The following is a 25,064-nucleotide window of genomic DNA, read 5'->3' as shown; positions in this document are numbered from 1 at the left end:
AAACAGAACAAGGCCTAACCCCCCTTAATGTAATCTGATCTGGCTAATCTAACTTAATTCCACTTAAAAGCCTAACTCAATGTAATAACCTAACTTAACCTAATTTAACTTAACCTCACTTAACACAGACAAACGTAACAAGACCTAACCAAACTGAATATAACCTAATATGACCTAATCTGTCTTAACGCCACTTAATATAGCCAAACACAAGACCTATCCTAATTCAATATATACTCTAAAATTATCTAACTTAATTTCAACTCACTTAACATAGGCAAACGTAACAACACCTAACCCAACTGAACATATTTTAGCATTACACAATTCAATATAACACATGACCTACCTAATAACATAATATAGGCTAATCTAATAGAACTTAACCTAACACGCTCTTACTTAGCATCACCTAATGAAATTTAGTATGATAATATTTCACTACTCAGGTCCTACATACAAACTGACCAAATTAAAATGTATGTTACATATTTTTTTCAGAAGTGGCCAATGAATCATAAATAAGAATTCATAACGAAATTTATCACTCAAGCATTGTAATGGATTATGCTGTTACCTTTGAGTAAATACTGGACAATATTGTTGAAAGCCTTGAAGTCTGTAACACCATAGAAAAGAGGTGCTCCTCTTGAGTCCACAGATGAGATTGGTTCCAGCTGGCTTCTGTCGTAACGTCCGATACCCACAGTGAACAGAACGTTGCCGTTAGCTTTCGCTTTGCGGGCCTCTAGCGAAGGATCCGTGGAGCTGGCGCCATCAGTGATCAGGACTGTCAAGGATAAATAAAATTACAGATTGTATAACGTATTTACAGATACTGTTGTCATATGGCATTTATTATTTTGCTTCTTTATTGATTAGATATTAGTACACATAGGACTATAATCACTAGCATTTATGCTTTGTTACAGAGCTAGTAAATCCATTTGTTGTCAGCACCGTTACAAATTTGAGGCCTTTAGCTCGTCCAGTCCTAATTCTTGCCCGGATTTTGAAACTTATGTATGTATATGCAGATATCATTATTAAAAATTCTCACAATATCACAACCGTCACATATACTTTAAAAAAGTATTCAATACAGAGAGCTAGAGCATCATATTATGATCTCTTATACGTTGCTATCTAAAGTATCAGAAAAAAAAAAGTTGATACTACTTGCACTTATCCCAAAACTTCGTAGAAATCTTGTCTCAAAGAACTTAAAAAATAGTATGTTTTGTAGCATCTAAAGTACCGGTATCTATTATAACTTTCTTTTAGAGATTTTTAAGTACTTCTGTAAATACTGTAGAAAGAAATTTTGAACAAATTCGAACACGTACCGGGTCATCACTTTGTTTTTACTAACATTTTTAATATTAACCTGGCTATGCCTTTGGATTAACGGTTGAGAACCGCACACAATATGTTACATCCTTCCACGACCGGAGTTTGATGATACTAGAGTAAAATACAAACAAATCATTTTATTAGATATAAGAGGGAAGACAAGTAGTGCATCCATGTACGTAAACTGGGAACTATTACGATTTTCAGTTTGATAATTTTCGTTAGGTTTTTATTTACTCAAAATATAATACAGTATTAATAATAAGTAGACTTCGTGGAATTGCCACGAGAATCACAAAGTTTACTGTGCATGCGGTATAGACTGTATGAGAAGGGGACGTGCAAGGACGTGTCCAAATGGCATTATCAGTGGAAATAAATCCCATGCAGTCTTCCCAGAACTTCAGAATTACATACATTTAGATATCATTAAGAAATCTCATTATACAACTTCTGTTTTAATCTGAAGTGTTGATATACTCGTATTCTTGGAATTAAGTAACGCTATAAGCAGCTCGTAATTAAACTTTATGTGTAAAACCATAAATGTAATCTGAATTTTTAAAATGCATGTACACACCTTCGGCGGAAAGCAATAATGAAGATAGTGGTAGAGATAAGATAACACTGCAAACCAGTCCACGCCTTCCTAAAGAGATTTTGAAATTCTGATAAAACTCTCGGCTTTATTACTTCAATGTTAAGATTAAAAATGCTGCAACTAAACATGCCCTTGACTCAGATATTTACATGAACTAAATCAGCTAAATCTCTGGCAACAGGAAGTAATGTTGGATGATCCACATAACCTCATTCTCTCTCAAGGTCGAACTCGGGGATTTCGACGGAACAACGCTACCATATGCAACGGAATACACATACCTAGGCCAACTAATTTCCTTTAAAGACAAGACTGGAAAAGAAATAAGAAGAAGAATATCCTTAGCTTGAAAATCCTTCTGGTCCTTCCAGTTCATATTCCTGGACAACACAATCAACAGAAGACCCAAATTCGAAGTACTATAAACCTGCGTCTACCCTACCCTACTTTATGGATGCCAAACATGGTCGACAACAAACAGACATATGAATGCGCTAGAAATATGCCAAAGGAAAATGGAAAGAAAGATATTGGGAATAACTATGAGACAGAATTTCCAATGAGTCGCTGTCTCAAATGGCATCAACAACAAACGTCACACAAAGAGCAAACAAATTGAAGTGGAAGTGGGGAGGCCACATCGCGCGGATGAAAGACGAAAGATGGACATACAGAGCCACCATGTGGGACCCGCGCACAGGAGACCGGCACAGAGGCAGGCCAAGGAAAAGGTGGGCAGACTTCTACACAACACAAGCAGGTCAGCAATGGTCCAGAATAGCAAGAAGCAGGCGAACATGGAGAACAATTGGAAGTCGACTACAAATGAAGACAGTGCCAGCCACAAACAACATCCCAAGTTGACTCAGTGATAGTGCATTCAATATAATCAAAGTGTTCGTGAAATCAAATTAATCAAAGTGACAGCGAAATCAACTCCAACCAGACAAAGAAACCTAGACACAACCTAACGCGGAGTAGCTGACCGCGTTAGTGAAACAGAGCTACCCTCTAGCAGGAGGCCTTTGCCCTTCAAGGGACACATTAGACTATTATTATTATATTATTATTATTACAATAGCATGCACCTCTGCAAAGGCTTGAATTAAATGGTCATTATACCGAGTGAAAGGAAACATACTACATTAATTCACAGACATATTACGAGTATTTTTTATAAAAATATGATGTTCTTGATAGACTAATAAGCCATTATAAACTCCAACCATGCTTGAAATACAATGATAGAGGGCTCAAACATACCATCATATGGTATGTATAAATCATAAAAATGCCCAAATTGACTGAACGAGTTTTGAAATCACATTCTTTTTTATTTTATTGGGTTATTTTACGACGCTGTATCAACATCTAGGTTATTTAGAGTCTGGAAGAAATGAAGGTGATAATGCCGGTGAAATGAGTCCGGGGTCCAGCACCGAAAGTTACCCAGCATTTGCTCATATTGGGTTGAGGGAAAACCCCGGAAAAAACCTCAACCAGGTAACTTGCCCCGACCGGGATTCGAACCCGGGCCACCGTTACTCCACAGCTGTGGACAAATCACATTCTTCAATATCAATGCAGGATAACCTTTTTAGTGTCGCATTACATATTTTTCGTATTTTTGGATAATATACTGTGTGCTGAAATGCACGTCTTCTCTCTTAGCGTTAGTCTACTACAGTGGTCGGCAGGTTGTGCATTTGTGACGTCGGAGCAAGGTCAGACTAGATGAACACCTGAAGAGGGGCACAGCAATCGCACAGCGGCAAGCTATTACAGTTGTAAAATAAGTGGTTCAGGGGAATTGGTTAAGTTCTGATTTTATTTATACGTTGCATTGTATCTATACAGGATGACCCGTACGTAATGCCAGTAATTTCAGGGGTTTATTCTTTGAAATATTTCAAACAAACAAGTTAAATACAATATTTTGCTCGTTTTTACTTCCTTATCGAGATAAAAATTATTAAAAATTATTCTATACGAAATATTTCATATGATTTTTGTGAAAGTCATTGGTTTAATTCCCAATATGCACTGTCAATTTAAGACAGCGGTGTATTATGATTAATAATTTATTGAAAGAATTTTAGTTTTGTTCCTTCAAATATGCAGAAATTTGATCGGAACAAATGTAACATTGTAAATTTCCTTTCGCTGAACGAAAAGTTACATTACTTCGGATCAAATTTATACACATTTAAAGGACAAAACTCAAATTATTTCAATAATTTGTTATCATAATACACTGCTCTCTTAAACCGGCCACTGGTCTACTACAAACATGTAATAAGAAGTAAATAACTCACACCACTTATAAAGAAAGATGTTTATGACAATCGCAATCTGTAATTGATAACAATCACAGCTATAATTAATCGTAAACAAACTCCAATCGTCAATTTTCACGTTATAAAAAATGTTCATAATACACCATTCAAGATCTGAATCGCATTATTAGCCGATGCCAGAGCATAGCCACTAAGTCTAACGTTTCAAATTGAATTTTTTCGCTAAACTGGAGAATTTGCTACGGTAGCTTTGAACCGTGCCGTTACGGTTACGACCAAATTGAACTAAATACACAATGTCGCCAACATAAGGACATGACGTTGGTCTGTGGCATCGTTAGAAGGAGAATTTTTTTCTCTCTCTACTTCCTTCGTTCTGAATATTACTGAGAAATAGCACCACTGTTAGCGACAAGATGTATTTTCGTAAATAGTGCGAATAGATTACGTGTCTTAGATTAGGAGCTCGTGACAGGAACAGTTTTGCTGTGGCGCATTTGCTGACCTCTCATGCAGTGGCAGAGTGATCCTTACTTGGATTTATTTTCGTGTGTACATTCCAGATCAAATCAAGAAGATCCCTTCTTGCTCCGGTTACACATCTTACATATACGAAGGTTAGGTTTGGTTAGTTTAGGTTTTTATTAACCAAGTCCGTGCATGCGCAGATAGCCAAGATGATCCTATCGGTCATGGCCCTTATGGTAGTTTTTGTTTCGTAATATTCATAAACAATAATATGATGATAATGTCATGGCCGCTAAAAGTTTTCTTTGTAAAAGACGAGGTATTTTCTTTAGACCACAAATAAAACGGTAACGCGGTCATAATTACGTACTTAACGCTTTGGCGAACATTAACCGGAAATTTACTTTCCTTCATTTGAATTATATTCCCTGAAACACACCTTTTCCTCCTTTATTTCGTTGTGATAACTTACTTTAAAATCTTACTACATCTGCATTTTCTTTTAGTGTACGGTATTCAAAACACCGCCGTTATACTGCATAAACCTTGCACTTGATTAATGGAGTGAATTATTTAAGACTATAGTCGCGAATTTTACTACCACCATTTCGATTGTCTTTTGTTCGACACGGCTCGGTACGGCCCGATGACTAGTGGCCAGCGAGCAACGTCGATTACAGACGTTGATGTACCGTGCATATTATCCAGTTCTGATTTTTTTGTGAAGGTTTGATTGGTATATTCCTTTTTTCACCGTTATTCTATTGTCTATCATATCGCCATCTAAACAACAAGATCAAGCTTATTAAATCTGTATGCTGAAGAGAACATAATACAAAAGTGACTCACTGATAAGCGTGACGTTGTGGACTGCGATGTTGATGTGCGCATTGGCCAGTCTGAGTGCCTTCCGGATGTCTGTGGCGCCTCCAGCATACCTGATCTTATCTGTGAGTCTCGCGAACTCACAAGTGTCACTGTGCTCGAGGCTGACGTCCACGTCGGCGCCACTGCTGAACGTTATCACGCCCGCAGAACGGTTATCCGACAACCTGCAGCATCCAAACATATTTCAGTAGCATTGTAGCATCTTGTCACTTCAACTGTAGTCTGATTTACAATACATTTCATTCACTACACCAATTACATGAGAGGCTCCAAATCTCTTAGCCAAATAGCGCAAGTAAGCTGAAACGGAGTACAAATAAACTAAACTGTCAAGTCTGTTAACCAAACATTACAGGTTTGCTGAAATTTTGGTCAAATGGAGTAAAATTTCTCACATCAACTGAACTGGCAGCTAAATGGAGTAAACACTAGCTAAAATTCAGCTGTCAACTCACTTGACGAAAATATGTAGTAAAGGGTTTCAAATATATCAGCTAACCATGACAATACACCTGAAAGAATATTGAGATATAGGTCTAACAGAAGAAAGCCACATCATTCAGTCAACCAGAGAAATTCCACCTGAAGTGGTACACAAATTAATTGAAATACGTCAAATCCATCAACTAAAATTGGCATCTCTGTTGAAATGGTGGCCAAATACAGTAAGAATTGCCTAAACCGTCAGCAAAACAGGATTTGCCAACTAAGTATCTGAATATTGCAGTAATACGTAGCATATTTCCTAAATACGTCAAGTCTTTTCAACTGAACTTAGCATCTCTGTTGAAATGACGATCTAGTAAAATAAATAATACCTATTTCACAAGCTCAATATGGTTCGTTAATTAAAACAGTAGCTAGATATAGATATATGTGGCATAATTCTCAATTAGATAAGAATATCAGATGAAACAGTGACGAAATATGACAAAATTGTGAAATTCGTAAGCTGAATATCAACTCGAATGTAATACTTAAACAAAGAGAAATTAATTTAAACTTACCTTACTGTACGTAAACTTGAACTTTCAATGTAAATTACATAGTAAAAGTTATTAAACAAGTACCGGTATTGACATTTAAATATCTGGGATAGAGGAGACTAGTGATAGGAGTTTAGAGAGAAATATTTGGCAGCAGGCTAACAATTCATCCCCTCTCTCTAGATAATTAAATAATATCATATGCAAGAACAAATACTTGAGAAAGGAACCAAAAGTAAGAATTAAAATTGATATTAGACCTTTCCTAACTTATAATGAGTGAATCGTAAGTAATGTTATTAATTTCAAGGGATTGTTCTTTGAGATATTTCAAGCAAAAAGTTAAATAAAAACTCATTGATTAAATTTCTAACATAATCAACCAATTTAAAAGAGCAATGTATTATGATAACAAATGATTGAAATATTTTATTTTAGTCTTGTTCTTTAAACATACAGAAATTTCATCGGAACAAATGTAATGTTTTTAAATTCCTTTGCAGAACGAAAAGTTACATTTGCTGGGATCAAATTTCTGCAAGTCAATGGCTTTCCCAAAACACGCTATGAAATGTTTCACATAAAACAGTTTTCATATCGAAAAGGAAGCAAAAACGAGCAAAATTGTAATAATTTTTTTTTGTTTGAACTATCTCAAAGAACAACCCCCTGAAATTAATGACATTATTTACGGTTCACTCTGTATAGTGTAGAAACTCAACCAGATGCTGTAAGAACCTAACAATTATTACTATAGATTGTACGAGATGGAGGAAGAAGATCGTCAGGAAGACCAAAGAAAAGACTCTTAATCACAAAACACAAGCTGTAAGCTACAATAAAAAAAGAAGAGGAGGACGAATTTAAACACGTGGTTGTAACTTTCTATTTCTGAAACCAAAGAAACAAGATAAATAAATTGAGCTTTAACATTCTACGACTAGTGTACTGTAGTGCTTTGTGTGGAGTGTAATATTGTATATGACAGAAGCATGGATATTACGGCGAAGTGAAGAGAAACGACTGTAAGAATTCGAAGTGTGCATATGAAGAAGAATGGACCGTTTGAAATGGACAGACAGAATAAAAAATGAAGCTGTGCTAGGAAGAGTGGGTGAAGAAAGAATGATGCTGAAGAGATTAGGAAGAGAAAAAGAATTTGCTTGAATTTACTAAAGATGTTATTAATTGGTCCAACAGAATAATATCTGTTATAGTGACAATTAATATTTGAGGAGAACAATTCGCTCCGACGCCGGGGATCGAACCCTTTACTGCGGAATCCCGGCCATTAGTCACTCAGCTGAGTGCGCTCCTTGTACAATGGCAGTTGACTTGAAATATAAACATCAACGTATATGCCCAACTTGGAGTCAGGCCACAAAAGGGAAATAACACTGTAGGAGGAGAGTTCGATTCGGTTCTGTGGATTGAATTCGGCGTAGCTCAGTGGTCAGAGCGCTTGGTACGTAGAACCAAGCACCCGGGTTCGATCCCTGGCGCCGGAGCGAATTTTTCTCCTCAAATATTAAGAATTTTCTTGGGTCACTGACTGAGAAGAAACTGCTTACTGAAGAAAGGAATAGTGAACGGGAAAAAGGTTCCATGAAATATGTTTCAGCTAATTCTTATGCAATACTTACGGGAAAGCTGAAACTATTGCCTTAACGAAAGAAAGTTCCATGCGGAACTCCTGATTTCCGACACTTCCCGATTCGTCCAGTATGAAGAGAAGCCCCACCTCCGAATCAGACCCGGCCTCGATCAGTTTTTCCACGAGGTCCTCGCCCACTCCTTCCGGTGCTGCAAAACAATTTTTAAACAATATAACGTCCTACCCAATAACAACTGTCATAGGCCTAAACACATTCAGAATGCAACCCGAATCACATACATACATACATACATTACATTACATACATACATACATACATACATACATACATACATACATACATACATACATACATACATACATACATACATACATACATACATACATACATACATACATACATACATACACACGTTTAACATAATTTATGCACCTACTTAAAATTTTATTTCTGTTTATAATAAATTGAATAGATACTTAAATGAAGGAGAAATAAATTAACTGCTAGTTCACAGTGCTAATGACTTGAGCAGCTGGGTACCTGATTCTAATGAATGCACTAGATACTATAATTAACATGGAGGTATGAAATAATTAATCTGTTTGCCATTACAATTCACTCTGGCTCCATCCCTATCTCTTGTTTATTTGTTTGCTTAAATTTCAAGTGAAGTTAAAATAGGAATTACAACAATTGTAATACTTGTGCGTTCGTGCGCAAGATAGTATTTTCTTCTTGTACACAATATGGAAGCATTAATATACTCCTCTTAAAAGGGAATGAGTTAAGTAATAAAAGACAGCATTTTCTCCCATTCGAATTGATGTCATTAATTCCTTAATTTACAAACAGAAGGTTGCCATATTAAGTGAACTAGCTAAATAAAATAACATCAATTTGTGAATGTGCACCGCAGATACTAAGCAGCGAAAGGAACGTGGAAAACTATAAACAACCATCCCTAAGCTCTTCAGCCCAAGTAGGCTTTTTGTATCCCGTTATATAACGGGTTACGTGTCAATCGTACTACCCGGCTAAATTGGCTTCTCTGTCTACAACACTACGCATTCCTCTCCAGCCATCAACCACTGGTAGTGGTTTTCCGTACCTTACAGATATGTACGATTTATTTCCTTTGAATTTGTTGATTTTGAATAATGGCATTGTTACATTTAGATTATAATTACTTAAGTAGAATATTTTTGTTATACCTGTGGAATTAGGTTTTTCAATTTTATTTTATTTTATCTTATTTCTTTGCTCTGTGATTTTAACAATAATTCATAATCTAACTCCCCGTCAGGAAAGAAATAATCTGAAGGGTTCCGGTGTCTCTTATGCAGATTTATGAGTATTATAGAATTCACCACCACTGCCACTATTAACTCTGACAAACCGCAAAGAACACCCACTACGGCGAATGACTGATTAATCTATTATTAGGTCTACTTTAGAAATATTAATCTAAGTGTATTTGGAAATTAAGCTGTTGAATAAGTTTCACATCCTATACGAAGAAATCACCCCTGAAGCAAAGTATAATATAAGGTTATCGATCACAGTAAGCAACAATAACCCTTTAATTCGGGGCTGAATAGCGAAGGGACAGTGTAAATAAAAAATCTTCGGGTTCAAACCATCATCGAACAGTTCATTTTACTCAAAACATCATGCCGACAAGTTGAATATTGTCGATTTTCGAATTCTTTCTTCCTCTGCGAACCCTCCTCTGCCTCCTACAGTTTTCGGTAATTTTCTTGCTTTTGAACAGCAGTTATTCTCGGCATCGTGAAGCTGTAGAATAAAATTGTATGATTTTTTTTTTTAAATAGAGTTTTCTTTATTCCTCAACAAATTTTATTTCTGCATGTTGTTAGGCATCGTTAGAGTTTTCTAAAGAACATTTGTTCGTTAGCTTATGTCGATTGCTTCACGAGATATTGTTATGTTTTAAATGGTGAGAATGTGGAAATCGTAGTTGATCTTTATATTGCCGCTATTTTGGGAGTTTTCAACATTTTTCGGTGGTTCTTTTTTAACGTGTACACATATTACTTACCTTTCAAACTACACAGGATTCTAAAAAAAAAAAGTATCCAATATTTTAGGAGGTGATAGTATGCATCAAAACAAGAAAATAATGTCTAATAAACATGAATCCTACAATACATACTTTCAGAGATCTGAACACTTGTTCATAGGAGATGCTCAATATGACGTCTATTTATGGCAATGCATTTCTCTGCCCTACAATACAGCAGGCTACCAGATAATTGTACCGTAGTTGACACCCCTGGCATGGAATAATGATACATCGCAAGGAATACTGAAAACAAAACTCTGGTTGCGGATATGAGTGGGGTTCAGCAGAGATTATTTTGTGAATTTTCGTAATCAGCATGTGTAAGCTGATGAAAATCCCCATGCAGTTGAAGAAACAAGGCATCAGCACCGATTCTCAATCGACTTACGGATAGGTGTTCTTGGTGATAGATTAATAGGGCCATAGTGCTACCACAGAGATTACCTGGGGATCGTTATCAGGACTTTCTTATTAATGTATTAAAACAAATTTCAAATAGTGTGTGATTCCTTACGCCGAAGGAATGCATTGCCATGAATGGACGTCACATTGAGCATCTCCTATGAACAAGTGTTCAGATCTCAGAAAGTATGTGTTGTAGGACCATGTTTATTAGACATTATTTTTTTGTTTTGATGCATACTAGCACCTCTTAAAATATTGGATACTTTTTTTAACATCCTGTATATCGTTCGCTACTCTAGTCGAAGTAGGCGCGGAACACTATGAACAAGTAACGCGAAAGTCTGATATCGCGAGGCTGAGGTGATTCTCCCCATGTAAGACGTTTTATTCAAAAAGTATTAAAAGAGACGGAACTCCAGGGAGAGGGAAATGTAGGCAAGAAACGTGTCGTGTACGTAACGTACTCTTGCAGGTGGGAATGTTGTCCAGTCCACCGGTGCCGTTCCAGCCGCCCTCGGTGCACTGGATGGTGCTGCTGCCCTTGAGTTCGTAGCCCGAGCCGCACGTGATGTGACACACGTCGCCCTCCTTGCTCAGCTCCTCCACGCAGCTCGGCGGGTTCCAGTGCGTGCCTCCGCCCGCGTGCAGCCTATTGCACACTGCGACACAATGTGTTAATAAATGTAGTTTATCACAGGCAACTTAACCAGCAACTCTGGCTGAACACATATATGCACTGCAACAAGTTACAAATACGAATGTTTCTTATTTTCAATCTTTTTTAAGAAACAGTCACATTATCTGTTTGAACTTCATAGGAAATTCCTACATACCTTAAAAATGAATATTTTCTTAATGATATGGAATAACACTTCGAATCAAAGTAGGCCTTTTTATTTCAAATTAAAAAATAAATTAACACGTTTTTATTTTTATTTTGACAGAAGTAAGAAAGATCTGCCAACAGATGCAAAATAAATATATTATCGAAATGTGTAAAACTCAATGATACAACTTTGAAAATAAGAGAAATAGCATCATGATGTAAAATCAGTGTACAAGTAAGGAGGCGAGATCTGGCATGTGAACCGTTCGAGAGGGGAAAGATTAGGTGATCAGAAAAAGAGCTTGGGGCGTGGGGGGAGGTGGTCGTTAATATTACACGAATCTATCGACACAGAAGTTCAGTTCAGACTAAAAACTTATCTTTCTCCTTCATACCCATTGGTGATATAGACACGGCGCATGATAGGGTCACAGGACAGGTTTTGTCTCCGCTGCTTGTACATAGTAACATTTTGCAAGTTTTGTTAGTTATAAAAAGTATTGCAATAGTTTAAGAAATTAATCAGCAGAAAAAATACTCATTGAAGAAGAAGAAGAAGAAGAAGAAGAAGAAGAAGAAGAAGGTATAGGTCATGATTATGGTGATCATTATGTTGATAATGGATAGAAATAGGTAGTAACAGTAGCCATAGAACAACTAAAACTACTAGGAGGAGAAACAGAAAAAGTAAAATGCATAGGAAAATGCAAATAAATAGGAACTATGTAAAATAGTAGTAGTAGTAGTAGTAGTAGTAGTAGTAGTAGTAGTAGTAGTGGAATAAAGTAATAGACAGAAGGTTATGTCGTAAAAGACAGGAATTGTAAACCAATTACAATAATTAGAATATAAATATCAATAACATTCAAACGTACACATATTCTTATACACTGAAAACATTATAGAGACTATATTAGTGGTTGTCAGCACTCGCTGAAATGTGCAAAGGGTACGCGGTGCTGTCCCGTGTGCACCAGGGTGGGAGGGGGAGGGGGAGGGGGAGGGGGAGGGAGAGGGAGAGAGGGAGAGAGAGAGAGAGAGATAGAGAGCATACCCGCTGGCAGCTACAGAGTGCACCCTAGTGCACTGCGTTTTCCGCGGGAAGAGAGACTAGCCCCAGCGTGCTCTGTGCTGACGATCCCTGCGCTATATCCTTAATGTCAGAGATGAAAATTGAACGAGTATATTAATTACTGAAAACAGATTCAATAAATCACGGCAATGACGACAAAGTTCATCGACATTATCTCGTGTTCGAATAATCTCACCACTAAGACGAAGACATGCCGATTTTTCCACTAGTTATTTTTGTACTTATGTCTTTTTTGCGTACGTTTTTTATGGATCGTAATTGTTTCCTATTACTTATCTGCATTGAAACTCGCCGTATCGTTGCAAGTTAAACAGTTCTGAAAACTCAAACCTGTTATTATGATAATGACTATAATTACTAGTAGGTCCATCACTATCATTATCGACATCATCACTAATATCACTTCGAAAATTAAATCACATTCTGATTTAGTAACTTCCACACAGAATGAATTGTGTTCACCTTTAAACAAGGAAGCCCGGGAGAAAAGCAAGAGTAAAATAAAATTGGCTTCTTGGAACTGGATCCCTCCAATGTCGGGATGTCAGCTGTTAATGCAAGACTCGTCTTTTTCTCTCCCCTTCGCCAATTACACTAATGAACTGCATGAAATACAGAAAGTACCAAGTGTCCTTAGACATCTCAGTAAAAATGTATAATTATTTATGTAGTTTATAATGTCTCACTTACTCAGTCACGCCATTATCCGAACGGTTAGATCTGGGAAACAGAATTAAAAATTTAGAAATTAGTGGGATTTGTTGGCTCGACTTTTTGAGAGCCGGAACCGGCATGATACCTTGCACTTAAGTTTTTTCCTCTCTTTACGGAGGAGGGAACAAAGACTTGCACTGCAGCTTGAGGCTTATTGTGCTTATCACTCCTATTCTGTGAATGATTGGGTAGCCGAACGCCCGAAAACTTCACGAATTTCAACAGTGCGACTTTTTCGCAGTTCATGAACCTCAAGAGAAAGTTTAGTCACTTCATACCCTTCCACTAGCCAGACATATCTGCTATTAATGGAAATTCCAAAATAGTACATAGTCCAAATCAGTGCCCTTGAGATGGTGAAGCTTTTGAAGGATGGCCCGCTATACAAAGACGGAATTCCCGTTAACCCTTTTATCCGAAACAACAAAAGACTGAGGATGTAAAGACCGCAGATTAGATCGCTTTCTCCAGTGCAGAAGAGAACAAAAATTATAAGATGTACAGTAGAACCTCTATTATCCGTGGTAATGAAGGGGGTGGAGTGAACAGTTAATCGAAAAAATCGGATAATACGTACTACTATGAAAGATGTTCATAAACTAAGTGCATAATACAGTTCCGTCATTTCTCCCGCGGTCTTTCATTTAACACGTTAGGTAGTGGGTCATAAGTTCATTATTTAAGTCTCGTTTTCAACGACGGGTTTTTAATGGTTAAGGAAACTCCTTATGACAGCTGGCTGTGGAAAGATAGGAATAGTAGAGGTCTCATGTTGTTGATTTACAAATTTCATGCACTTTATATTTGGTTTTCATTAAATCGTGCACAGTTGTAATTCCTATCTCGTATTGTGATGAGACAGTTTCTCATTTCCCAAACCATTCAATTACTTGCATTTTTTTTTCGTAGCGAACACGTTTTCTTTTGATACCTGTGGAAAACATTTTGCATATAAGTTAGACAGTACGACCACTCGAAGAGTAGATCATACTACGTAAGGGTAAAGGTTTGTAAAAAAACACTCTGTAAAATATCGTCCTAATATAATGTACAATACTCATATTTTTTCTGCAAAACAAAAAGAGCGAGAGAGAAAAACAGTCGGATAATCCACTAATCGGTGGACGGATAATCGGGCTTTTACTATATTTAAATTTCCAAATATATTTATATAAAATGCAGTAAATATAGAAATATACAGGGTGTTTCCGGGCTAGTGTTACAAACTTTCAGGGATGATGGGGAAGGGCACATGTATCAATTTGAGATAAGGAACCCTGGTCCGGAAATGACTGATAGAACCAGAATTCGGTCTTCCACAGAACGCAACTGTAGCTCTCCTCACCAAGGGAAACCGTAGTTTGATTACGAGCAGATTCATAAGAATTTGTGGTAAATAAAGCGGCTGTGGGTAAAATTTCGCTACCATTCTCATTCTATATTTCCAACATTATCATGTCATCATCACGATTTTGGTTACTACCCTATACCATATTTTATGAGATGAAATGATGGAGAATTAGGATGAAATAGTGTGTGCTGGCGGAATTAAATACAGAACGTCGTGAAGTTGAAGGAAACTCAGATCCCCATGGAAATCCTCAAACTCCGATCTTGTCTAATATCGCAAGTAGGCCTATCATTTAAAATATTCTGAGTTTGCGGAGTGGTATATTCATTCTCTTTTGAGCTAATCTATGCATCATCTTTAAGGGTGATAAACAGGAGTCCTGCGTTTTTAACTTCATTTTTATATAAAAAAATCGGTATTATTTTTAAGGTTTTCGATGTTATAGTGACAGTTTTACAGATTTATAAGCATCAGCTTGTCCACATAGGCCTACATTCTGAATATAGTAACTGTGAAATCATGAGTTTAGTACTGCACAAGTTGTCTGATTTAAACAGTTCATTTTTATTTATGCAGCCCAAATATCAGTCCAGACATATTGTAGGTATTTAATGGTTTCGCAGACGGAATCAGGGGTGTGTTATAACGTCCACTGACATCGCCACGTGAATGTTATGAATTTTAATTTTCGTGTGTTAATTTTATGTTAAACATGCGCAGTCAATCTTTTATGTTAATTTTTATTTTCTTTCGATTTTCCAATGTTTCTTGTAGTCGCATTTTTCATTGGATAGTGTTTTATCGAATCACTTGCTCTTCCCATATTATTTGTTACCGGTAATGCGTAAGTTACCTCCAAACCCACAAATTAATTTGTTTTGTTTCATTCGGAATAAATAACGGATATAGGCCTAATAAGAAAGTACCTGTAAAGAACAACCACAATTTATTAATTTCTTTAAAGATATTTTGAGTATGTGACTTGTAGCGACATTACCATGAGAACGTCACAATTTGGGTAGACCATGAAAAACGTTGAATTCAGACTATGATATAGCAAACGGTCTACGACATACGATATCAATGACAACCCACATGGAGCTGAACCATGTCGACGTATACTGCTTGCTGAAATATCTTACATTCAATTCTTCTGTCGCTATCATTCACTTTTGCTGTCACGAGTTTCAGACATTCGAACAGTGAATGATTACCTAATGCAAGATTCAAACTGTTATAGTTACGGCTGTGGAAATTCCAGTTCATAAGATGTTTCATCGATTACCTATTTCCGTTTTAAAGTAATATTAACTACAAACTTCTACAATCATATATTATCGGACTTCGACAATAAAAATTGCGAAAAAAACCGGGAATCGAACCATCACAGGTAGTCAAAATATTCATAGAACCCATTACTCTAGCTGAGAGCCATTAACTACCTTGAGAGATCCGCGTATTAGAAATTAATGTTTCTTTACTCAACCGCATCGTATGAATCAATATATTAATCAGTCAACCCGTTTATATCTGTTTATTATTTTAGCTGTGTTCAATCATTATTGAAACTAAATAGAACGGCTACGAGTTAGAGAATTTCAAATTGTCCACCCTTAGTCGTGTTGTACGTGATGATTAAAAAAATTTATGAACGACTTGAGAAGACAGATACAAATTTCATGCTTCTATAACTATAGCAGGTCTGGGCGTTATTATCTCGATTGAGTAACTGCAGACCACCCCTTAACTTCCCATTCCACCTTCCCCGGCTAAGACAGTGATGTTTTAGTGCGGTACGAGGAGGCAGGAAGGTCAGTGACGGGTTGTATCAGGCGGGCATTATAGCTTTTACGAACTTTCGGCTCTCACTGGTAGCCTAAAATCCACCACTGATGCACAGAGCCTTAGTGTCCATTTGTTTATAAGGCGGTGTAAGCAAAAAGGACATGGGTGGGGGTTTCTCCGTCTCTTTCACTTCCCCTCTTATGTTCACGGCTGCACTATAGTTTCAATTAGCGCAAAGATGTTAACTTGGACCTGAATCGCGTTTACAGATAAAGGCGAGAAATGGATTTTATCAATATACTCCTCAAGTGACAATAACACTTTGTTGAACGTCAACAATGTAACAGTCTCTTTAATTTTATGGAAAAATGTACACTATGGCCAATGTCAAGGAAAAAAGTCACAGGGGAATTATAAAATCTCTTGTTTTGCTTGAAACGTCTTTATTTTTGGTATCTAAAAATGAAAATTCAAAGTCTTTCAAATACAAAACATCTTATTACAAATTTTTAGGGACTCTTTACATATCATTCAATATCATTCATATTTTCAAGAAAGATAATTTTGTTAATATGACATTTTGGCATCTAACGAATCCCAAATCCAAAATTTAGTATTTTTTTAATTAATCGACTTAGAAAACATAACTGCTCTGTATTCAGGATCCTTGTGGTCACCCTCACTGGAGGACAGATGATTTAATGAAATCCTTTGTCTCTTGGTAAGGATTAATTGAAGGATTAAATGAGTTCTATTACAGAAAGAATAAGTAGATCTACACCTTATCCAGCAATTAGATATGAAGTCCCGAATCCATTCTCCTAAATAACCATTTCCACAAATGTAATATTCTGAATATCACTTTTTCAAACATTAATAACCCTGAATGTAAAATTTAAATTTTAACAATTCATAATCCGAAAGGGATGTTAAAGAAAACAGAACTTACTTTTGTACATTCATAGTTGTCGATGTATAGAATTTGAAGACGGAAATACAGGCACTCAGTACTCTGAATAATACGTGACTGCAGTTGTGTTCTTACGCTGTTCGGTATTGGCCACTAAGGTTCCCAGACATTATTCCTGTCAATTTTTGTCTTTGGGGTGGATGAAATGCGAAGTGTACAAAAACAAAGTGAACACAAAAGACGAAATAGCCTCTCTCATTATAAACAGTGCTGCTCTCAAAAGAATAAGACGACCTCAAAACAGCAACACTTACCGTTATCAACATATCAGAAAAGTGCATTGAAACTGGTAGTGGATTTTTTTAACCTTACTTCAAACGTTTAAAATGTATTGACACCATGTAAATATCCAATGGATGTAGGATCATATTTCTATTTCCTTCTTGCCATTTATAACCCCTGTTATCCGTAACATTCAAAGATCTGTATCTCCACATACTTACTCACTCACTCACTTACTTACTTACTTATGGATTTTAAGGAATCCGCAGGTTCATTGCCGTCCTCAAATAATCCCGTCATCGGTCTCTATCCTGTGCAAGATTAATCCAATTTCTATCATAATATCCAACCTCCCTCAAATCCATTTTAATATTATCCTCCCATCTACGTTTCGGCCTCCCCAAAGGTCTTTTTCCCTCTTTGTATCTCCCCAGCCATTTAAAATTGGACTTGTTTACATAAAGTTTTTTTTACTCAGAATAGCCCATAATACTATTTCTCTTGAATCACCCTGTATAAGCAGCTGAATAGAGAGGGGTTCTTAAAATAAACGCAATAACCAAGAATTTAATGTAAAGGATATAAAATATACTTGTGAGTTCATTTAAGAATGTAAGCCTATACTATTTACATAAGTTCAGAATTTCATAAAGCAAGTGCTGTCTTATGTAAATTACTAACAAAAAACCATTGGCTTACCTCCTTGACAGTGTGCCTTATGGGGATCGTCGCACTGCCCCAGCTCGGCGTTGAAGTGCTGTCCTTCGGGACACTGGCAGGTTCTAGGAACGCCCCGCTCGCACTGGCAGAACAGGCTACAGTTCGTCTGGTGAGGAAGCTGTACTTTGCCGTTTAGTGGATCAGCTGCTGGACACTCGCCCACAGCAGCGCATATTTCCGAACCACTTCCACACACCGGACCAGTCATGTCGGTGACTGAAGTGTTCCCCGCAGACGCTGCTCCACTCCCTCCCGCACCCGCGTCACTTCCAGACTCTACAGGACATGGCTCAGTTACCCCTAACTCAGTTTCACCACCGCCTGAAGCGGCTGCAGTTCCTCCAGAATGTGTTCCGCTCCCTCCTGCTCCAGTTATGCTCCCGCTAATACCCATTCCACTACCTACTGAGCTGATTCCACTTCCTACTGAACCTATACCACTACCAATTGAAGTGATTCCACTCCCCATTGAACCCATTCCACTTCCAACTGAACCAATTCCGCTTGCTACTGAACTTACTCCACTTCCCACAGGACGCGATCCACTTCCAACTGAACCCATTCCACTTCCAACTGAACTAATTCCGCTGGCTACTGAACTCACTCCACTTCCCACAGGACCCGATCCACTCCCAACTGAACCAATTCCGCTGGTTACTGAACTAACCCCACTTTCCACCGAACCCGATTCACTTCCAACTGAACCTATTCCACTCCCAACTGAACCCATTCCACTCCCAACTGAACCAATTCCGCTGGCTACTGAACTAACCCCACTTCCCACCGGACCCGATCCACTTCCAACTGAACCCAGTCCACTCCCAACTGAACCCATTCCACTTCCAACTGAATCAATTCCGCTTGCTACTGAACTAACCCCACTTCCCACCGGACCCGATCCACTTCCAACTGAACCCATTTCACTCCCAACTGAACCCATTCCACTTCCAACTGAACCAATTCCGCTGGCTACTGAACTAATTCCACTTCCCACCGGACCCGACCCACTTCCAACTGAACTAATACCGCTTGCAACTGAACTCACTCCACTTCCCACAGGACCCGATCCACTTCCAACTGAACCCATCTCATTTCCAACTGAATTTATTCCACTTCCGACTGAACTAACTCCACTTCCTACTGGACCCAATCCTGTTCCTACTGCACATGGTACATTACCTCCAGGACCCGTTCCAGTCCCTCCGATACCTATTTGATTTCCTACAGAAAGTGTTCCGCCACCTAATGAAACGCTTCCACTTACCCCCAGACCCATTCCACTTCCTCCTGAACCCATTCCATTTCCTCCCACACCCATTCCGCTTCCTCCTGAACCCATTCCATTTCCTCCCACACCCATTCCACTTCCTACCGAACCCATTCCATTTCCTCCCACACCCGTTCCACCTCCAACCGGACCCATTCCATTTCCTCCCACACCCATTCCACTTCCTACCGAACCCACTCCATTTCCTCCCACACCCGTTCCACCTCCAACTGAACCCATGCCATTTCCTCCCATACCCATTCCATTTCCTCCCACACCCATTCCACTTCCTCCCGAACCCATTCCATTTCCTCCCACACCCATTCCACTTCCTCCCACACCCATTCCACTTCCTACCGAACCCATTCCATTTCCTCCTACACCCGTTCCTCCTCCAACTGAACCCATTCCATTTCCGCCCATACCCACTCCATTTCCTCCCATGCCCATTCCATTTTCTCCGAAACCCATTCCAACTCCAACTGAACCCGCTCCACTTCCAATTGAACCCATTCCATTTCCTCCCATACCGAAACCACATCCTACTGAACCCATTCCATTACCTCCTCCCATTCCATTTCCTCCTCCCATCCCATTACCTCCTCCCATTCCATTACCTCCTCCCATTCCATTTCCTCCTCCCATTCCATTACCTCCTACTCCATGTCCTCCTCCCATTCCATTACCTCCTCCCATTCCATTTCCTCCTCCCATTCCATTACCTCCTATTCCATGTCCTCCTCCCACTCCATTACCTCCTCCCATTCCATTACTTCCTATTCCATGTCCTCCTCCCAGTCCATTACCTCCTCCCATTCCATTTCCTCCTCCCATTCCATTTCCTCCTCCCATTCCATTTCCTCCTCCCAGTCCATTTCCTCCTCCCATTCCATTACCTCCTATTCCATGTCCTCCTCCCAGTCCATTACCTCCTCCCATTCCATTTCCTCCTCCTATCCCATTACCTCCTCCCATTCCATTACCTCCTCCCATTCCATTTCCTCCTCCCATTCCATTACCTCCTATTCCATGTCCTCCTCCCATTCCATTACCTCCTCCCATTCCATTTCCTCCTCCCATGCCATTACCTCCTATTCCATGTCCTCCTCCCACTCCATTACCTCCTCCCATTCCGTTACTTCCTATTCCATGTCCTCCTCCCAGTCCATTACCTCCTCCCATTCCATTTCCTCCTCCCATTCCATGTCCTCCTCCCAGTTCATTACCTCCTCCCATTCCATTTCCTCCTATTCCATGTCCTCCTCCCAGTCCATTACCTCCTCCCATTCCATTTCCTCCTCCCATTCCATTTCCTCCTCCCATTCCATTTCCTCCTCCCATTCCATGTCCTCCTCCCACTCCATTACCTCCTCCCATTCCATTACCTCCTATTCCATGTCCTCCCAGTCCATTACCGCCTCCCATTCCATTTCCTCCTCCCATTCCATTACCTCCTATTCCATGTCCTCCTCCCACTCCATTACCTCCTCCCATTCCATTACCTCCTATTCCATGTCCTCCTCCCATTCCATTTCCTCCTCCCATTCCATTACCTCCTATTCCATGTCCTCCTCCCAGTCCATTACCTCCTCCCATTCCATTTCCTCCTCCCATTCCATTACCTCCTATTCCATGGCCTCCTCCCAGTCCATTACCTCCTCCCATTCCATTTCCTCCTCCCATTCCATTACCTCCTATTCCATGTTCTCCTCCCAGTCCATTACCTCCTCCCATTCCATTTCCTCCTCCCATTCCATTACCTCCTATTCCATGGCCTCCTCCCAGTCCATTACCTCCTCCCATTCCATTTCCTCCTCCCATTGCTGCACCAGATCCCACAAAACAAGGCCCATTTCCTACAGAACCAGACCCAACTCCTCCCGTGCCTATTTCATTTCCTCCTGTTCCCATTATACTCCCTATCGACCCTACTATACTTTCTCCAACACCCATTTCACTCCCTAGTCCACCCGTTCCAGTCCCAAGTCCTTGCCCGCCATTCCCTCCACTGACGCTTCCTCCAGATCCGTGTTGTGCATTTCCATTACATTCGCACCCACTTCCACCTGAATCCGACATCCGGTTTTTATTACTTGAATTCCAGTCATAATCATAATCTCTAGGGGAGCTGAAATCTCTTTTCAAACCGCGGCCTCCATTTGATGCAAATCTGCCTAGACCGGGATCCCTTCCTCCGGTAGTACAACCGCATTGGCTACGTTCATCACCTGACTCGTCGAATCTGTCGAAGTCATCATAGTCGTTACGCGAGCGTGTCTTGCTCCACCGTCTGTATGAACCACGATCCCCAGACCTCCACCTGCCCGAGCCATTCCTTCGTCTTCCGTTGCCTGAGCGCCTGTCCCTAGACTTCTGTGAGTTGTCGTATTCCTCTTCCTCATCTAATACATCTCTTCCACGTGAATTTCTGCCCGAGTCTTTTCTCCTGTCACCTAAACCGTAACCCCGTCGAAAGTCTGCAGATTCAGACTCATCTTCGTAATCAATCGCGTCGTAACCGTCGTCATCTTTCGAGCACTCCCTATGAAATGATTCAGAGTCTTCGTCAACACCTCTGTAGCGCCTTTTCTTAGATCCGCTTCTCCTTTTACCTTTACGGTCAGACTCAAATTCGCGTTCTTCATCATAAGAAGTTTTACAGTTGTGTGTAGGCCCATTCCCTCCACCTGAACCTGACGCAGAACTTCCTCCTGTATGAGATGCACTTCCACTTTGTTCATTCCCTCCTGCCCCCACATTAGAACTTGTTTGTGAACCTTGATTACAGGAATTACTCCCACCTCCTACATTATTCTGACTACCTTGTGATCCTGTACTTGACCCACTAGTTGCACCCCCTCCGCCGTTCTGTTCTCCATTTGTGTAACACACTGTATTCTTAGGCCAGTCGCAGACTTGATTTACCCTGTTGTATACGAGACCTTCAGGACATTTAACGAGCTTGTAAAACATATTGCAGTCTGTAGGGTGTGGTATAAACAACTCGTCAATCTGCGGTCCTGCATTGACGAAAAGATGACACATCCCAATGGCAAACCACAGTGCAATATTCGTAATGGTCGCCATTACGAAATCTGCAAAAAGAATAAAAAGTCCATTGAAAGTCAACAACCACAACTAATGACACGCATCATGGAATGAAGGCTTATTTAACATCACTTTGAATATTTTGCAAAATGCTGTATGTATGTTTCTTGTTCAAATTTATTCTGAAAGTAGGATTCTCCATATAATACGTCTTCATGTAATTCTGGATTTAAAGAAAAGATCTAATAATTTTTTAATTAATTAGATATATACAAGAAATGAAAAGTTTCAAATAAGAAGTTTATGTGGGTTAAAAGCTACTTTTAAAGTTATTTATTTTAGAGTTTTGGATTATTTGCGAAAATTTGTGGCTTTCTGAATTAATGACACTGTATTCACTCAGGACACATATCTCATTCGGTGTTCATTTCATAAATATTTAACATTGTTTCCTTCCTCCCTTTAAAACATTTGACTAATATGTATTAATTTTGTGTAGGATCTAAACATAGTTCTTACACCTATACAATGTTCGTTTTTTTTTCCGTGGAAAGAATAAAAGTTGTTGATTTTCATTAAGACAGACCTTCTAGGCTTCTAAACACAAAACGGAACGTTTCCGGACATATGTTCCTGTATGAAAGTTGTTCATAATTGTCTCCTCTATCATCCCTATAAGTTTGTAATACAGTCACTGAATCACTCTGTATGTCATTATTATTATTATTATTATTATTATTATTATTATTATTATTATTATTATTATTATTGCAACTACTATAACTATTACTATTAGCCCCCTATTATTATTATTATTACTATTATTATTATTATTATTATTATTACCATTCCCATCATAATTACTAGTAATTTATTTGTGAATAAATTAGATCACTTTCCGCGTCAGATGAAATACTGTACGTACGTGTTTCTTAATTATTTAGTCACTAATTTTCAATGTTTAGTTATATGACAGTTGTGCTTAAACACTACATTTAGCAAGCAGAATACTGTTTATAATCTCTCAATATTGGAAGTTTCTTACTCATTGTCTGAAATAATAATAATAATAACAATAATAATAATAATAATATTATTATTATTATTATATAATATATTATTATTATTATTATATCAATATTTAAACTAAAAGTTATATGATTACCAATTTTTTATTTCATAAATCATTAATTACATTTTTTTAATTAGTTGATTCTTTAAATTTCCTTATATAGTAGTGGCATTATAATAAAATAAATACTGAAATGCTGAACTATCACTGTGTACCAGTTTTATCAAACTAATTTGTAAAAGTAAAAATTCACAGATAAACAAAAATTTTAACTCGGAAAATACCAACCAAATGTAACTATCTAAAAAACTAAATGAACAACATGCGGTAAAAACGCTCCATGTCCACTTTCGTTGCAAATTATCATCTAGAGAATTAGCATGAACACTATGACGCACCTAAAGACCGAAACGGAAAACCGATCCAAGACGTGCGAAAAGCCACTTTGAAAGTTAGCCGCCACAGGGAAAAGAATGCTTCATGACCACGTAAACCAGAGATTATCTCAACGCCATAGACATAATTTGTCTTGAAATATTTTAATTTTAATTCACTCAATGGATTCCTGATTTACTTAAAAAACTTCTTTTGAACACGGGAAGTACCAACTAAATATAACTATCTAAAAACAAAATATTTTAATTTTATTGCACTCGATAGATTCCTAATCTATTCGAAAATCTTCCTTAGAACAATTTCCAGCTTTCAATAAAACTGACTATTTCCAATTTAGAAAAAAGTATAATTATGAAATTTTGTCCTAATTACGTGCACATAATAAATCCTCTTGTAAATGTAGTATCAATTAAACGAACAATCTTAACTACTTTCGTCAAAGACCGTCTTAATCAAGGTAGGCCTAAATTATACCAATGAACTTTTGAATGCGACATTCAAGAATTATAAATGCAAAAGGAAATTCAAATTCCTTAAAACAATTAATTTGTAAATATATAATGCTGAACTATCACATATAAGTTGAAGCGTACTTCAAAATGTTTGGCAAATATGACTCGAAGAACTGGCTGCTAGACTCCGTCGTCAAACTCCCCCTGCACAAGCACACATCCACCCTCGTCGGAGTCCCCAATCCAACTGACTGTCAGCACCTCTGGTCTCCCTTTTCATGTCAACAAGTCGGTGCATACCAGCATGGAGATTCGCTTTTTCTCGTCCTTAATAATTCTAACCTTAAAAAACCTTTAGGCAAGCGAAACTAGTAAGATTATCATTTTACCACTTGATTATAATGACCCTTTATTAATGGCCTGAAACCCCCCTGTCAATTTCCAACACGTA

At 38.3% G+C, this 25,064-nt stretch overlaps 2 protein-coding genes across 2 annotated transcripts in view; both read right to left on the bottom strand.

Annotated features, from left to right (window-relative positions):
- The window catches only part of LOC138695300 (spidroin-1-like), a 28,062-nt gene extending 7,775 nt beyond the window's left edge, over nt 1–20,287 (bottom strand). The window contains exons 1-5 of the mRNA XM_069819728.1: nt 18,358–20,287; nt 11,162–11,356; nt 8,237–8,396; nt 5,569–5,771; nt 578–790 (exon numbers count right to left, since the gene is read on the bottom strand). Of these exons, the coding sequence (XP_069675829.1) occupies nt 578–790; nt 5,569–5,771; nt 8,237–8,396; nt 11,162–11,356; nt 18,358–20,272 (2,686 nt within the window). The 5' untranslated portion in view covers nt 20,273–20,287. The remainder of the gene's footprint in view (nt 1–577; nt 791–5,568; nt 5,772–8,236; nt 8,397–11,161; nt 11,357–18,357) is intronic.
- Nucleotides 20,288–20,301: 14 nt separating this feature from the next.
- Nucleotides 20,302–24,853, bottom strand: LOC138695184 (uncharacterized). The gene is made up of 3 exons (XM_069819643.1): nt 24,755–24,853; nt 20,393–22,740; nt 20,302–20,331 (listed from the first exon to the last, which is right to left on the bottom strand). Exons 2-3 carry the CDS (start codon nt 22,730–22,732, stop codon nt 20,302–20,304), a joined length of 2,370 nt encoding a protein of 789 aa, XP_069675744.1. The 5' UTR covers nt 22,733–22,740; nt 24,755–24,853.
- Between the last annotated feature and the right edge of the window lie 211 nt (nt 24,854–25,064).

Source organism: Periplaneta americana, chromosome 2, assembly GCF_040183065.1.
Source record: "Periplaneta americana isolate PAMFEO1 chromosome 2, P.americana_PAMFEO1_priV1, whole genome shotgun sequence".
Taxonomy (NCBI): Eukaryota; Metazoa; Arthropoda; class Insecta; order Blattodea; family Blattidae; genus Periplaneta; species Periplaneta americana.
Note: the sequence above shows the minus strand (reverse complement) of the source record. Positions and strands in the feature narration are given on the sequence as shown.

Excerpts from the sequence above, each read along its gene's own strand:
- LOC138695184 (XM_069819643.1), bottom strand. The coding sequence starts at position 22,732 with ATGGCGACCATTACGAATATTGCACTGTGGTTTGCCATTGGGATGTGT. Across the intron at positions 20,332-20,392 it reads GAATGGGAGGAGGTAATGGA|GTAATGGAATGGGAGGAGGA; the intron begins GTGGGAGGAGGA and ends GAATGGGAGGAG.